The sequence below is a fragment of the Erpetoichthys calabaricus genome, chromosome 16 (assembly GCF_900747795.2).
Source record: "Erpetoichthys calabaricus chromosome 16, fErpCal1.3, whole genome shotgun sequence".
Lineage (NCBI taxonomy): Eukaryota > Metazoa > Chordata > Cladistia > Polypteriformes > Polypteridae > Erpetoichthys > Erpetoichthys calabaricus.
In genome coordinates this window covers 75,243,784-75,259,804 of record NC_041409.2, presented here as the reverse complement: position 1 = coordinate 75,259,804, position 16,021 = coordinate 75,243,784, and the positions used below count along the sequence as shown (strand labels likewise).

The 16,021-nt window shown below is 45.5% G+C and overlaps 1 protein-coding gene across 2 annotated transcripts in view; it reads left to right on the top strand.

Annotated features, from left to right (window-relative positions):
- Window positions 1-3,693, top strand: part of trmt61a (tRNA methyltransferase 61A) — a 50,399-nt gene extending 46,706 nt beyond the window's left edge. The window contains exon 4 of one of the 2 annotated variants that reach the window (XM_028821981.2): window positions 2,411-3,693. In XM_028821981.2, the coding sequence (XP_028677814.1) occupies window positions 2,411-2,679 (269 nt within the window). In that variant the 3' untranslated portion in view covers window positions 2,680-3,693. The remainder of the gene's footprint in view (window positions 1-2,410) is intronic. The other variant, XM_051920102.1, reaches the window with a different exon arrangement.
- The last annotated feature ends 12,328 nt before the right edge of the window (window positions 3,694-16,021 follow it).

The window sequence follows — 16,021 nt, the reverse complement described above, 5'->3', positions numbered from 1 at the left end:
ACCATCTAACGGATTGCACCACACATCAGTACATCATTCATTTCTAGTGAACAAGAGTCTGGGAGCTTATTCCCAGAATCTATCACTGTGTCAAAGCAGGGAGCTCCAGGTGGTTGTTACCATGCTGAGCTTCCAGATGGCTGACTTTTTTCCTGTAATGGATTTTGTCAATGACACCTATAAGAGTGAAAAAAAAAAATAGAGTGTTAAGGCCAACTGGCCAAAGAAGCAGACTTTGAGCTCATAGAGATGGCACTAGCTTTACATTTATAATATTGATTTAATTGCTATCAACTACTTAGTCTATGATAATTGTATAACACTTAGGGGTGGCATGGTGGCACAGAAGGTAGCACTGCTGTTTCATAAATCCAGTGACCTGGGGTTAAATTTCCTGCCCAGATTTTGTCTCTGTGGATTTTGTGTATCCTTTTTCTACCAGGTACTTCAAAGACATGTTAATTAGGTTAATAAGTGACTTAAAATTGGCCTCATTATAGGTGCCAGTATGTATTGATGTGAGTGGGCCCTGTAATAGATTAATGTCTTGTCCAGGACTGTTTCCTTCCAGGAAAGCAATGGATTTAAGTGGATTTCAGAATGTTGACATTGTATAATTTAGTAACCTTACAGGGTCAGTATAAGTTTCATTCAGTTTGGCACACACCAGTTTGGCTTTCTATGCGAGATCTAAGTCTTTACTAAGTGTTTTTATTCCTGGGTGCCAGTGCTCCCCCTGCTGTGCCACAACTTCCTTTGCTAGACTGTCATTGCCTTAAATAGGCGTAGAATGATTCTCAGTGCAAGTGCTGTAGCAAAATCTGCTTCCTATATAAGGGTGGCATGTACAGCTTAGGTCCCTGGCAAAAGACAGAAGCAGCCATCAGCCCACTGCATCCTTACAGGGAAGCTGCTTCTTATCAGAGTTTCAGTAAGAGTTCACATGGGAGCAGAGCAGCACTTTGTGCCAGTTTTATGTTGTGCTGTGTGTGTCCTGCGGTGGGTTGGCACCCTGCCCAGGATTGGTTCCCTGCCTTGTGCCCTGTGTTGGCTGGGATTGGCTCCAGCAGACCCCCGTGACCCTGTGTTCGGATTCAGCGGGTTGGAAAATGGATGGATGGATGGATGTTTGTTCTTATGTGCTTGTAATTACAGGCTGTCTTTGGGCAGTTGGGCTTTTCAGTCTTAGGGCAGCAGGAATTTGCTAAAGGTGGGTTCATTTACTTTCTGGTGTTGGGCAGTCCTGTTAGAGTTTCAATTTCCTTAGGATGGTAAGTGTTGCAGGTGGTCACATTGTCTTCCTGATATCCTGGTGTTGACATTTTCATTTCCTTATGTTCCCATCAACAGCAGCTGTTCCTTGTTTAATGTCTTAGACAGTCACTTTTATTTCCTGAAGCACCCAGTATTACATTAAGTCACTTTCTGGGTCTGTTTTCTCTTTTAGACTTTCCTGGCCTTGGTGTACATAGAATGTGGCGCCATACACTTCAGGGATTCCTAATCTCATTAAATAGTTTTTAATTTGGATGAGATGATGCTGATAGCTTTGGAGAGAATGAACCCTTCCTCTGGAAATCAGAGTGCACATGACCCAGCTTTACCCAGCAGGCGCCCTTTCTGTTAAATCTTTAGCTGATTTGGATGTTCAGCTTCACTTTAATCTGTGTCTTTATTTGGCCAAACTTGGTTGAGGGCTTTGGCAGCCATCCAGACAAAATGTTGGCATGAAAACAAAACGTTGGGTTGTGCATGGAATCCTATGGGGCCTCATAGATAATGGCTCTGCTTAACTGTTTGTGACATGTTCCCCTACTGTTAGAGGGCTCACATGCGCGCACGCATGTGTGGAAAGCAGTGTAGCGTTGTTAAATATTTGTTAATATAGCACCTTTTAGTTCTCCTTTGTGTCATATGGTGTCTGTCCTGGCTTTCCCTATGTGAGCATTTGTGATCTTTCTAAACCACTGATGTGCACACATTCTTACCTCATGCGATGATTTGTTTTTATTATGGAGTGTAGAATCAGAAATTAAAATTTACAGAATCGGTGGAAAATGTGTGCAAATATAACACTGCATATGTGTATGAGGTCCTTGTGTATGTGTCCACTTGGATGTGTATACACTTCTGTATGTCAACTTTCCTACATGTGTATATCTTTACATTTCTGTATCTGACTCTTATTCCCATTGGTCTGTGTCTGAATTGCTCATATGTCTTTATTCCCATTTGCCCATCTTCATGTACTGTAGCAGCACCATCATGTAAGTTCCAGTTTCAATGTGACATGTACAGTCACATCCTCACATGCTCCCCATACTGGCTTTCCTGCTGCTGACCCTCAATGACAGAAGAACCGCCTCTTTATTCTAAATTGTAGTATTTTTTTCTTTCTCTCATTCTTCAGGAGGACGCCTCTGTTCTTTTTCTCCGTGCATTGAACAAGTGCAGAGAACCTGCCTCGCCCTGTCGGAGTGTGGCTTTGAGGAGATCAGCACCATGGAGGTGCTGCTGCGTGTTTATGATGTGCGTACTGTCAGCCTGCCTGTACCTGACCTCGGGAGTGAGCCGCCGGGGAGCCAGCAGGCCACAGTGACATATAAAAGCGCTGTAACTCCCAAAGAAATGGCCGGCCACACAGGCTATCTGACATTTGCCACCAAAAGTCTACTGTGAGCTCTGCAGGAAGCAGCCTACACGCACATACACACACAGGCACAAGCAGCCTCCATAAATAGTCAAAACTTGGGAACATCAAGAAGACATGTTTACAGAGGAGCTGCCTGCTCTGGAGATTAATGATAAACATTGGGAATGGCTGATGGGAGGGGGATGTGCCGGAGCCACTTGGCATTACAGGATACAGTTTCATTGAGTTCATCGTTTAATTTTATTTTTTGCAGCTGTGTATTTTTACATAGTATACAGTATTTGTTTTGATGAATGAACAGACGCTGTATATGGCTTTAGTAAAGATTAAATGATTTTATCTGAGCCGGCTCTCCAGAAGATGAAATCCTACATACAGGATGACGCAATCACAGCTCAGCCGTCTTGTTTATCACGGGGTGAGTGGGAACTGACAAGGCCAGACGGATGATAGACTAAGGCTGCAGACATGCTTGAGCCGTAAGGATGCAACACACCCACCAACCAGGAATCAGTAACACGGAAAAATACACACTGGCTGTGGGAGTGTCAAATTCCAGGCAGCAGGTCGGGTACTGCCTAGGCGCAGAAAGGCTCTCAGGGTTCTGTCGGGGTCGACTGGGCATTCAAGCTAAATAACTTCTGGCTGGTTTTAATTAGATTCAAGAGCAACAAAGCCAGCAGAGCACCCCCTTAAGTGACCAGCAGAGTTTACTGGGTATTGATGGTAGCGGGCTCCCATCCAATCTTAGTGGGTGTTAAAGATGGCCAGGTGGGCACTGCACTTGGAGATCTGAAAAATAAGTAAGAGAAAGTTGAACTTGGAAATAGTAGAATGCACCTGGGTTTGACACGGGTATAACTTCAGAGTGAACGTTGACCCCACACCTCAAAGCTTAAAGGCTGTATTGGATCTAAAGGAACAGAGCTGGGCAGAATAGTCACAGGATAATTCAGAATGTTGCCATACAAGATGTGCTTAATTTAACCCCTTGTCTCTCTCTGCTGTTGAACCCAATGATGAAAGGTATCTTGAGTCCAAGGGGTATTTGTAGTTCAATCGAAATGCAGCGTCAAAGATTGTCAAGGATTAGTTGTTCAGCCATTGGCATCTGTGAACACAAATGGGCTCAGGTTTTTCAGCAGTGTAGCCTGTTTCATCCTCTAACATGTGCTGCCTTGGTGCCCAAGGAACCCAGAAAGGAATCTCAATCGTAAGCAACCAGGCACTTGTCAATTGTGTTAGTCCAGGACATTGCTGGGTCAGGGTTCAACAGAGAAAGTTATGAATGCCTGGCATACAGAATTGATACCAATACTACAAGCAGATTTTGCATTTATGATGTGAGTAGATGAACAGCAAACTACTACTGATGAGTGCTAGCATTTCCAAATTATAGTAAGAAGACAGAATATGATTGAGCTTCAACAAACTCTGTGCCATGGTCAGCACTGCTGCCTTGCCATATAGTTTGAGCATTGTTGGCATCAGGTTTGGCTCTTCTGCCCATGTCATTGTGGGTTTTCGTTAGCATTGTGGGTGCCTTTGGGGTGTGGGAATGCAGAATGGGAATCCTGGCTGGGATAATGGAAGGTTTCCTTCTAGGATGCCTTGTCTGCCTTCTGGGTACCCACAGGGGCTACAGGTGCATTGTCCAGGGGTGGTTCCTGCATTTCATTTTATGATGCTAGGGTAATCACAGGGTGAGATGACTCAATGGTGGAACTGAGTCAGTTTAAAAAGTGGATGGACAAATTCTAATTCATTACAGTTACAAAGCTCCCATCAAACCACATTAATCCTGTGGTGTTGCCCATTTATTACAATATTTTCTTAAAAATCATTTTGCAGGCTTTAGTTAACAAGAGATGCCATACTGCAAGTTGGCCTGAAGAAGTAAAAGTCATTCAACTCCAGCACTGGTATAATCAGACAAAAGTAACTTCTCCTTTGCAATGACTAAGGCACTGAGCCTTGTTTCCTGCCATCCCCACCAAGCAGCTACTAATTAGAGGGTCACAAATATCAGACTAAATATTGTGTGCTACCTGAGTGAATTAATGCGCCTCCAGGTGTTAACTGGGGCTTGAAGAGACATGAATCATGAAGAATTGCACGTAAACAGCATTGTCCAAAGAAATTAGCAAGATTTATAAATTTATATACTTGTAACTGATTGGAGAGTGGGTTCAAATAATAATAATTAAATTCATATAGCTCTTTTTCAAACCTACTCAAAGTGCTTTACATAGAGAATAGGGGCTCACTTCAGCCATCACCAATGTGCAATATCCACCTGTTGATGTGATGGCAGCCATTTTTGTGCCACTGTGCCTACCACACATTAGCTGTTAGGTGGTGAAGGGCTGAGAGAGAGAGAGCCAGTTAGAGACAGGGGAAGATTAGGGGGCCAGAATGACTAGGCCATGTCAGGGGCACCCTGTTCTTTTCCAAAGATGCCTTGGGATCTTTTATGATCACACAGAATCAAGACCTTGGTTTTATGTCTCATCCAAAGGACTGTGCCAGTTTTTATGGCATGGTGTCCCAGTCACTCCACTGGGGCATTTGGATCCACACACAGACCATATGGTAAGCGCCCACTCCTGGCCTCACCAACACCTTTTCCAGCAGGAACTCAAACTTTCCTCTTGGGTCTCCCATCCAAGTATTGGCCAGGCTCAAACATGCCAAGCTTCGGGTGGAAGACCTCTTCTGAAGTGCAGGTGGTATGGCTGCTGGCATACTTTGGCCTGATCTCTGTCTGTATGTATAGTGTTTCCCTGTTCTCCCTCTGCCCTTGTTTCACTCCTGCATTCATAAGACATACAGGTTAGGTGGATTAGCATTTTAGCTCATGCAGTGTGATACTGCCCTGTGGTGGACTGGCACCTTGTCCAGAATTGTTTCCTTCCCGATACTGCTGGAGTGGGCAATCCCCAGATTTAGGCAGTTTCAGTAACTGGATAGTTGGATATCAGATTAGAGGTTAGCAAATAAACAAAATCCCAACCATGAGAAAAGTTGTGATGAAAGATTATTACTGGGTTGTGGCAGTATCCAGTGCCAACCCTGGACCATGGGCAAAATTTAGGTGGGGGCCTGGCACCCCCAACAGGTGCAGTATGTTGCTAAAATACATATTTGACTCTTTGATGAAGCAAATAAATAACAGAAAACTCTCAAAAACTTTCAAATCAGTTCACTAAGTCGCAACTGAATGTTACTCTATTGTCTACATTTTCTAACTTATTAAAATAAAGTGTTTATTTTGCCACAATTAAAATATCTAGACAAACTTTAAAAAACATTCTCTGACATTTAAATATAATTAATGTACTTTTTTTGTAATTTCAAAGTTTTAAATGTATTAATTTAAATATGACTTCACATTGCAACTTTAAATTTCGAACAATTTACTATAATTTTACGTGAGATGTGACGTGAATATCTAGCAGTACTCTTAAAAAATGCAATAATTTTTACCCAACGACCCCAAACGCACACACACAAACTACCCCCAGCCAACCTAAATGTCAAACTCAGCCTATGCCCTGGGCAGCGTGCCCACACACTTTCACTCCAGTTATTCTCACCTAAATGTCTCAGGGGTGAGGGAGCTGTGCTAAACTGCTTTTATAAAAGACTTTGACCAGGGGCGTCGCTAGCTTTTCGCCCAATCCAACATCAGGGTTCCAGCACCTTGGATTTTTCACGCAGACGTCCATGCATGTTAGGACGCAGAAAGGGAACGTGGTGAGGGACTCTTGAAGATCAGAGACTGGACGCCCCAGATTATGGGCCAAATCCCCGAAAGCAACCCCTAAACAGACTCTACCCAAACATCGTCAGTAGCTCTTGCCAAGCTTTATTTATTTCAGTTAGAAACACTCATGTTTATTTGTAATTTTTCCCAAGGTGCAGAGAGAACATTTTAAAGTCGTTTTACTGCCGTGACATCATTTGCGTGCGCCGTGGGTTCTCTGTTCGGTCCGCGCGAGTGGCACTTGTTTCTTTTGCCTCCTGCTGCGATCACCTTCTTTGACTATGAAACGCTGTACTGCCTAGCACACTTACTCCTTCTCTCATAACACAAAGCAGGGTCGTGGCTGCGTCCTGCTCGCACAGGCTACACGGTCAGTAAACGCAGCCGCTGCCTGTTGCGGTATTGGCGCACTCCGCGTCGGGTACGCTTGTGAGGTCCCGCAGTTCTGACCTCTTGCACTGCAGGCGTTTGCCCGGTTATGTCATAAACATTAAGTCCAACTCGGGGACAAAGCTGACAAATCAGTGCATCAAAAATAAATAAAAATAATCCTCTGATAAGATTAGTAGAGCCCGCTTTGCTAGTGTCGCCTAAATCTCTTACGTAAGACTCGGTGCTGTGCTGTCTGACTAATGTGCGCGTGCACGGACCGCTCGCTCCCCTCTAGCGCGCCCCCCGCCTCCGTTAATCTCTCGAGAGTTGCGTAGCACGCGGCGCCGGTCTGCGACAAGCAGCGAAACGTGCGGCAAGGTGATGAGTTGGAGTTGTTGGGGGGGGAGGGGGGGGGGTTGCGCACAGCTTTCACCCCAAACTGCGCCGGTCGGCGTTACCATGGATACGAGAGCATGGGGCTGCGCGGTGCCTTCGCACTTCTCTTCCTTTCCCTCCCAGGTGGCTTATTCAGCACACACAGCTGAATGGTTCATCTCACGAACCGTTGAAAATGTCGGCCTCACCATCTTTATGTGTTGTTCAGTTTAAGCTAAAGCGGGCACAGCTCTCCGAGCACAGACTCGACTCGTCCTGTCGCAGCGCACTGCGGAGCCCCGGTGACGCATGATTAACTCTTAAATGTCGGGACCTTGATAAGATCTCGCTTTGGCATACACTCACGGAGCAAATTCTTAGGAGCATATGCACATCAAATACGTTGCACTGTGACATGATTGCCGATTAAATAAACGTATCCCTGCAATATGTTGCAGAAACAGGTCAGGTGCTTCAGTTAATGTTCACATCAAACATGGTTGATCTGAGTATTTCTGTAACTGCTCATCTCCTGACATTTTCACGCACAACAGTCTCTAGAGTTTATTCAGAATGGTGCAAAAAACAAATACAGTACATCAAGGACGCCAGAGTTCTTTGGAAGGAAACACCTTGTTGATGAGAAAGGTCAGAAGAAAACGGAAAGAGTGGTTCAAACTGACAGGCTACAGTAACTTGGATAACCAAACTGAATAACATCTTAGAATGCACAACTCATCAGAGCTAGAGGTGGATGGACTACAACAGTAGAAGACCCCATCAAGTTCCACTCCTGTCAGCCAAGAACGGAAAGCTGAGGCTGCAGTAGTCACAGGGTCACCAAAACTGGACAGCTGATCACTGGACAAGTGCAGCCCGGTCTGATGAATGTCTCATTTCTGCTGTGGCACTCAGGTCAGAATTTGACACCAACAGCATGAATCAATGCACCCAACCTGCTTTGTGTCAACTCTCCAGTCTGGTGGTGTGTAATGATGTGGTTATTGTTTTCTTGGCACACTTTGGGCCCATTAATGCCAATCAGTCATTGCTTGAATCAATCCCACAGCCTGTTTTACTATTGTTGCTGGCCACGTGCATCCAGTCATAGCCACAATTTACCAGTCTTCTAATGGCTCTTTCCAGCATGATTATGCGGACATAATTTCAAACTGGTTTCATGAACATGTCAATGAGCTCAGTGTTCTTCAGTAGCGTTCCCACTCACTAGATCTGAATCCAACAGAACACCTTCCAGATGTGGTAGAACAGGAGATTCACAGCATGAATATGCAGCTGACAAATCTGCAGAAACTGGGCGATGCAATCAGGTCAACATGGACCAGAATCTCACAGGAATGTTTCATACATCTTGAGGAATCCACGCCAAGACGAACTGAGGCTATTTTGAGAGAAGAAGGAGGCCCTGTCCAGTATTAGTGTAGTGATTGTTCCTAAGAATTTGCTCCATGAACATAGAGGCCACTACCTGCCTGGTAGGGTATGCTGTCACATCTAGAAGGCATACATGTCTGTCTTGCCATACTTGGACATTTTGTGGCAAGTAAGCCTAATGAAGGCACATAAACTGTCATTCCGCGCTTACACTGAGAGCCCCTTTTGATAAAGAGGCATGGGTGGGCTCTTGCAAGAACAGTAGAAGCTTTTTTGCTCCTAAACTTGGGTGGTCAGCAATTGTCATCCATCACAGTCTTGAGAGTCCCATGTACATCCCTCTTAGGGAGTGAATGGCTGGCACCAAACTGTGACTTGCTGTACCGTGGTGATCAGTGTTGCATCTTCTGATGTTACTGTGCCACTCTGAGCCCATTTTCAAAAGATAAAAAGGTGCCTCAAGGTGTTGCATTCTTGGAGTCATGTTGTCCAGGAAGACTGGCTCTAGACTAAGGGTTGCCATACCATTATATTGTGAGGTCAGCGTGTGCACTTAATGGCCACAGGTACAAAGGCCATGTAGCAGCAGGGACGACTCGCTGGGCTTACAGGTTTGCTGGCTCAATGTCGTTTTATTGTCGTCAGACAGTTCCACCTGAGAAATGGGTTTTGCAGCTGTCTGTGTTTGTCTTAGATAAGATGGCTAAGGACTTTGGTCACTACACAGCCCATTGTTACCATGCCGTTAGTTAATAGCGCTCATAAAAATGTGGTGCAGCTCAGGACTTTGTCTTAGTTAGAAACACTCGTATAAACTTGGGTGAATGATCTGGTCATCCTTGTCACTTTGTTACTCTTGTAAGTGACCTGCAGTCAGCAGAGACTTTTGTTATGTGAGTGACCCTGTTATCCACTTATAGTGGCCTGGTGTGGCCTTACCTGGTCAGCCACAGAGCCCCCTTGCCCTCATCCCAACTCGGTTGTTCCATCTCATCAATTATTCCTCTCTATCTGGTCCTGGATCCAGCTGAGCATCTAGCTACCCAGTGCCTGATGCCCGCAGCTTGCTCATGCTGGGTGCACCTGATCTGTTGCAGCCAGTCTCCACTGCTCAGCGGGCAGAAGCTTGGGGGCTCGGTTACTGAGCGGGTGCGTCACTTTTAACCATGATGCCTGGCTGCTGTATCCTGCCCTTTAGAGGAGCCTGGCAAATGTGGGGGAGGTGGATGGCGAGCTCTGATTGTTCTCCATGAATAGAGCGCAGATTTTTCCCAGTGGTGTCTGATCCATAATCCTAATGGCAGTTGCTGGCAGTGGACACCAATTAGCATCTGAAAGGAGCACAAAACGGTCAACTGCAATGGACTGTGATGGCGGCGGCTCAGTTTCTTTCTCCTCTGTACTTTGGATTCATTTTGCCGCTTTCTTTTAAACCAGTTGCTAGCACACCAGCAGGTTGTTTCTATGGAAACCTCTTTTGGGCCACAATGGGCACTGTTTATTAAGAAGTGTGCGGGAATGCGTGCTGACAATGGGGTCGCGGGGGGCCTTTTCCCATTCAGGCCGCTTCACTAGGAATGTAGTCGAAAGAGCGTCAGGTGGTTCTGATAGCACCTCAGAACGCCGTCTGCTGAGGACATCCATAAGCACTCGGTGCCTAGCGACTAGCTGGCCGGACCTCTGTGCACCAGCCGAGTCTGCAGATGGTAGTATGAAGAGGATGTCGTGTGTCCAATCTGTAGGTTGGCAGCAGGAATGGCCATAAGAGCTTAAGAAATTTGACAAATGAGATGAGACCATCCTGTCCATCAGAATTATTTGTTTAGCTAATAACTAAGATCCTTCTTAAAGGTTGTCCAGGTTTTTGCTTCAACTCCACGTCTTGGTAGTTTGTTCCAGATGCCCACAACTCTTTGAGTAAGGAAGTGTTTCCTGGCTTCAGTTTCCACTGAAGTCCTCAAGTGTGTGATTCACCATTAAGCTGCATCTACTTGATCAATGCCTTTGAGAATCTGAAGACCAGGATTTGGGCCTCACACAGTCTCCTCTGCTCGAGACTAAATGGGGTTAAATTTCGGTGTCCGTCACAGTACAACTGCTGGGATCCACCTGGTTGTTCTACTCTGCGCAGCTCCAACCGCTGCCGTGTCTTTCTTGCTATGTCATCCACATGCTAGATTTGAGTTGGTAGACTGAAGAGGCGTTCTTATGGGCAGCCTGCAAGTGACAGCATGCGTAAGCATTCATGTGCCATTCCGCAGGTTACAACTGGAAGGAGGGATGATGTGCCCGATGTAGAGTTGGCTTCACGAGGAGGCTCTCTGCATGTTCAGTGTGGAGGTGCCATTGAATACAAACCACGGGACGTTATGCTCAGACTGTATAACACACAAGTGAGACCACGTCTGGAGTATTGTGTGCAGTTTTGGTCACCACACTACAAGAAAGGCATGGGCAGCACTTGAAGCTGTGCAGAGGAGAGTAACCAAGTACTGTACAATCCAGAACTTAGGACGTGTTGTACTCTGACAGAGTCCGTAATCAAGCAGAGTAGACTGCGTGGAGACCTAATCTAGGGACTTCAAACTCCTCAAAGGCATTGATCAAGTAGATCCATCAGAATTCATTCAGCTTAATGGTGAACCCACGTACTCGAGGACACCAGTGAAATTAAGGGGATGTGTGTTTAGGACTGAGGCCAGGAAGCACTTCTTTACACAAAGCATTGTGGGAATGTGGAGAAAACTACTGAGACATGGAGTTGAAGCAGAAGTCCTGACAACCTTTGAAAAGGATCTGGATGGGATGTTGGGACAGCTTAGCTATCAGTGAAACAAACGAGCTTGATGGACTGAATGGTCTCCTCTTTCTTATGTTCTATTAGCTACGTTACCTGTTGAGAATAATCAAAAACATTTGCTATCTCTTGCCTTACATGTACCCCCAGCATTCCTTCTACGTCTTTCTTTGATACCCTTATGTGTCTCAAGCTGTCTTGTCTGGCACTGCCTCTCTCGATCGCATTCCCATAAAGCACACTTCTCAAGACTCCGCCATTCTGAGGTGCGTTGCTCACCTCCCATGCACTTTTTGACTACTGCCAGTGGTAGACAGACCCCTATTACCTGTTGTGAAAAACATATTTATCAGAATCAGAATCAGCTTTATTGGCCAAGTATATGTACACATACAAGGAATTGGACTCCGGTTTTACCTAGTATTGTCCCTGATGCTGTGAGATTGACTTAAGTGTTCATGAGAGTGATGGCCTGAGGAAAGAACTGTTCACATGTCTGGTAGTTTTGGCGTTCAGTGCTCTGTAGTGCCTACCAGAGGGAAGAAGTTGAAAAAGGTTGTAACCAGGGTGTGATGGGTCTGCAATGATGTTTTCTGCCCGTTTCCTGACTCGAGATCTGTATAAGTCTTGAATGGAGGGCCAATCAACACCAGTGATTTTTTCTGCAATCCTGACTGTCCGTTGAAGTCTGTTCCTGTCCTGTTTTGTGGCTGAGTCAAACCAGACTGTGATAGATGAACAGAGAACAGACTGGATTACTGCAGAGTAAAATTGGATGAGCAGCTCCTGAGGCAGGATGAACTTCCTGAGCTGGCGCAGGAAGTACAACCTCTGCTGGGCCTTTTTAACAATTGTGTTTATGTTTAGTTCCCACTTTAGGTCCTGGGAAATTGTGGATCCCAGAAACCTAAAGTTTTCCACAGCAGACACAATGCTGTTGAGTAGTGTGAGAGGGGGCAGCACTGGGGGGCTCCTCCTGAAGTCCACTGTCATCTCCACAGTTTTAAGCTTGTTCAGCTCCAGGTTGTTTTGACCGCACCAGAGGGCCAGCTGTTCGACCTGTCGCCTGTATACAGACTCGTCACTGTCCTTGATGAGGCCAATGACTGTCATATCATCTGCGAACTTCAGGATTTTAACAGACGGGTCTCTTGAGGTGCAGTCATTTGTGTAGAGGGAGAAGAGCAGAGGAGAGAGGGACACATCCCTGGGGGGTGCCAGTGCTGACTGTTTGTGTGCTGGATGTGATTTTTCCCAGTCTCACTTGCTGCTTCCTATCTGTCAGGAAGTTTTTGATCCACTGGGAGATGGGAGCTGGTACAGTGAGCCAAGTGAGTTTGGTGTGGAGGACTTCTGGAATGATAGTATTGAACGCCGAGCTGAAGTCCACAAACAAGATCCCACGTTTGGGGACAACTCTCAGCGATCATTCTCTGTCTTTCCTGGCATTGTGCTGAATGAGCAACCAAAGTGAAACTGACCAATCAGACTAAAGCCAAACTGACAAATCAGATTGCTTGAGGGACTGGACACACACAGACATTAGCATTTTATTAGATAGACTCTAAGATGAGTTGAAATCTAAATAATCAATGCAGACCTCTGTGTTAACATTTGCAGTGCACCATGTAATGCATATGTCTCTGTTATATGCCATTTGGTATGGGATTCCTAAAAGCAGTATTAATGTTTGAGATGCACCATCTGTTGGAATGTCAGAGACACAGCAACCAGATGGACACAAAGACAGACACGTATCCTTTTATTAAGGTGGATAGATTGTGATGGGGCACCCATGTGCTCAGGCTCAGTTACAGCGTGAAGCAACACGGAAGTGGGGAACACTGAGCCCATCATTAAGATGGCATTACGAAGAAGCTTCTGTGTGCCAAGCAGTGTACACTTGACCGGAGGCTTCTTTGAGAAGAAGGGTATTTGAAACCAGCCAGGCAGCAGGATGAGAGGCTCTCCATATACCACAGGAGTAGCAGAGCGGTTGAGCGTAAGCATGCCATTTTTTCCAGAGCTTCCCCAGATACTTCATGGGATGCCTGCATCCCATTTGTCTGCTTGAGTGGCTAACCTCACTGAACGAATTCTCTGGGGTCATTGTTTGGTGGTCCCACTGAATGCATTTAGGAGTCCATTCAAGTGCAGTGACCCACAGGCCACCCCGCCGCTTCTCTCTTTGAGCCTTTCAAGTTTATTGTTGGGCTGCTCAGCTTTGCACTTGGTTCCCAAGGCCAAGCCAAAGGACAAGGGACTTGCCGGTGTCAGAGGTTAAGGGTACTCAGCCTCTAGCATCTCCATGGCAATGGCCACTGCCCATCTCTCCCCCCTTCCCCTTTGTGCCATTCGTAATAGATTTGCATTCAAAGGCAACGCTTTACAAACACACTGCAGCTTGGCCATTTTAGCAGTGCCAGCTACTTGGCAGCAGAGTGCCGCCTGGATGGCATCTTAATTTCGGGTAATCAGTGCAGCCAATTTCTTTTTTTTTTTGCCAGAATTGGTCTAATAAAATGGGATGTCCTGCTGGTTAAGGCTTTGGATTGAAATTTGCAAGTTTTTTTTTGTTAAATTGCCATCAGTGACTCCCTTGGTGACTCTGATTGGGTCACTTAACCTGCCAGGATTTTAACACTGAAAGGCGCTATAAGGATTATTTACAACATTTAGGATGCGAAAACAGAAGGTGAGAGTTTGACACCTACCTGTAAGTCAGAGTAGGGGGCAGATATTTCACGGAGTGCGTGGGCAGATTTGTCTGTCAATCTGTTAGCCAGATTTGCTGCCCACCTTTGAGACGTCTTTTTTTTTTTAAAGTGCTATTATTGACTGACCTTCTGGTAATAACATTCGTATGAGCATAAGGCATATCTGTGAAAAACATGCCCAACTACCTTATATGTGTGCACACTGTTGGTTAAACCTTGGCTGCCCACCCCCAGAATGGTTGGAAGAGAAATGAGTGAGGACAGGCAACACTGGCACCCTTCAGCACTCTTATGCCAGTGGCACAGAACTTTCCAGAAGGAGGCAGTTGGCATGCTATATGTGTCGTCTCTAGCGAGCGCGTGATTGTCTGCCCAGACATGATTAGCTGTTGTGCGACTGCTGGGATGTGTGTGCCAAGCTGTGTAGGGTGACTGGTTCAGTGCTTCAGGAAGCAGATGAACCGAGTAACACACCAGGGTCCTGAACCACTCCTTGCCAAGCGGAGAAAGACAAAACTCAGAGAGCCCTTGGTCAAACACTTCCAAGGGCGCAGTGACCCGTAACTGAACTAAACTCAGTTGTGGGCCAGCTAGATGGCAACCACTGATGGCATCAGCTTTACGCACGGATGCCCAGTTGCAAGTCTGAGAGGGTCCCTCTGCTGCTGCCATTTTGCAGAGAGGAGTTTAAAATAGCGCCCCCCCCCCCCCCCCCCCCCCCCCCCACCCCCACCTGATATGGACACAACACTTTAACAGACCCACCAGGCCTCTCTCTCTAAAGGGGCCGACTCTGTCTGAATTATGGAGTGCTTGAGAAGCCGCCACACTCACCGCGGAATACTGACACCTTGTGGCCACACCCGGAACTGCACATTTATTCTGGAGCCGGTCATTAACAGAGACGAAGCCAAATTGTTAAACGGTGCCCCCTAATGGCGATTTCGAGAATTTCCTCAAATGAGCCAGCACATAGTGTGTGCATGATTATTAGAATTCACGCGGTGAAACCAACTTTACCCGTAAAAACTTTGAACACACCCAGAAATTGTCATGTTTTTGATAAAAAAAAAAAAATGATACGTTGTCCATCAAGGTAGGATTAAACTTATTTCAAAATGCAGCCGAGTCATTATTAGTTTTCATAATGATTGTTATTGCTTGAAAAGACTGATTTTTAATTTAATTTATTACCAACATGTGACTACAACGCCCCGTTTTCAGTAGCCATTCCTTTGGTGCACTAATGGTCAACTCCCTTAGCTTATCCTAAATTATCCATTTGATATGCTAATTGGTTATTAGAGAAACCTTTGTAACTGCATTAGCACCGTTGACACCTCTTACTCTGTTCACTTGCAAGGTACCGGCATTTCTAAGGTTCAGTTCTGGGTTCAAAAATGGCCAAAATGAAGCAGCTTTCACAAGAATCCTGTCAGTGTGTTGTTATTGTGCAGAATGAAGGCTGTGCCATGGGACAGAGTGCCAAGAAACTGAAGATTTCCTACAAAGGAGTCCACGAGGCAATGAGGGCAAACTGAATCAAAGCAAGATAAGAAAAAAAGAAGGGGGAGGCTGAGATGGACATCTGAATACGAGGAGAAGAACATCAGAGTGTGAAGTGTGAGAAACAAACACCCCACAGGCTTCTTCTTTAAATGCACATCAAATGTCAGTGTCATCTGTAACAGAAAAGACAACTCTGGGAAACGAGTTTATAAGAGGCAGAGTTTCAAAGTAAAAGCAAACCTGAAACTAGCAAATAAAAAGACGCGGGGTTGAATGTTGAAGGATTATTGATAATAGTAAAAGGTTTGATTGTTTTGTTGTATGGTTTCATTTTGAAAGGACAGGGTCTTGCTGGAAATGGGACGCCCCTTTAATATGGCTTATTATTAGCCTGGTTTAAAAGAGGTTTGTGACCAGAGATGTGCAGTGGGTAAAAA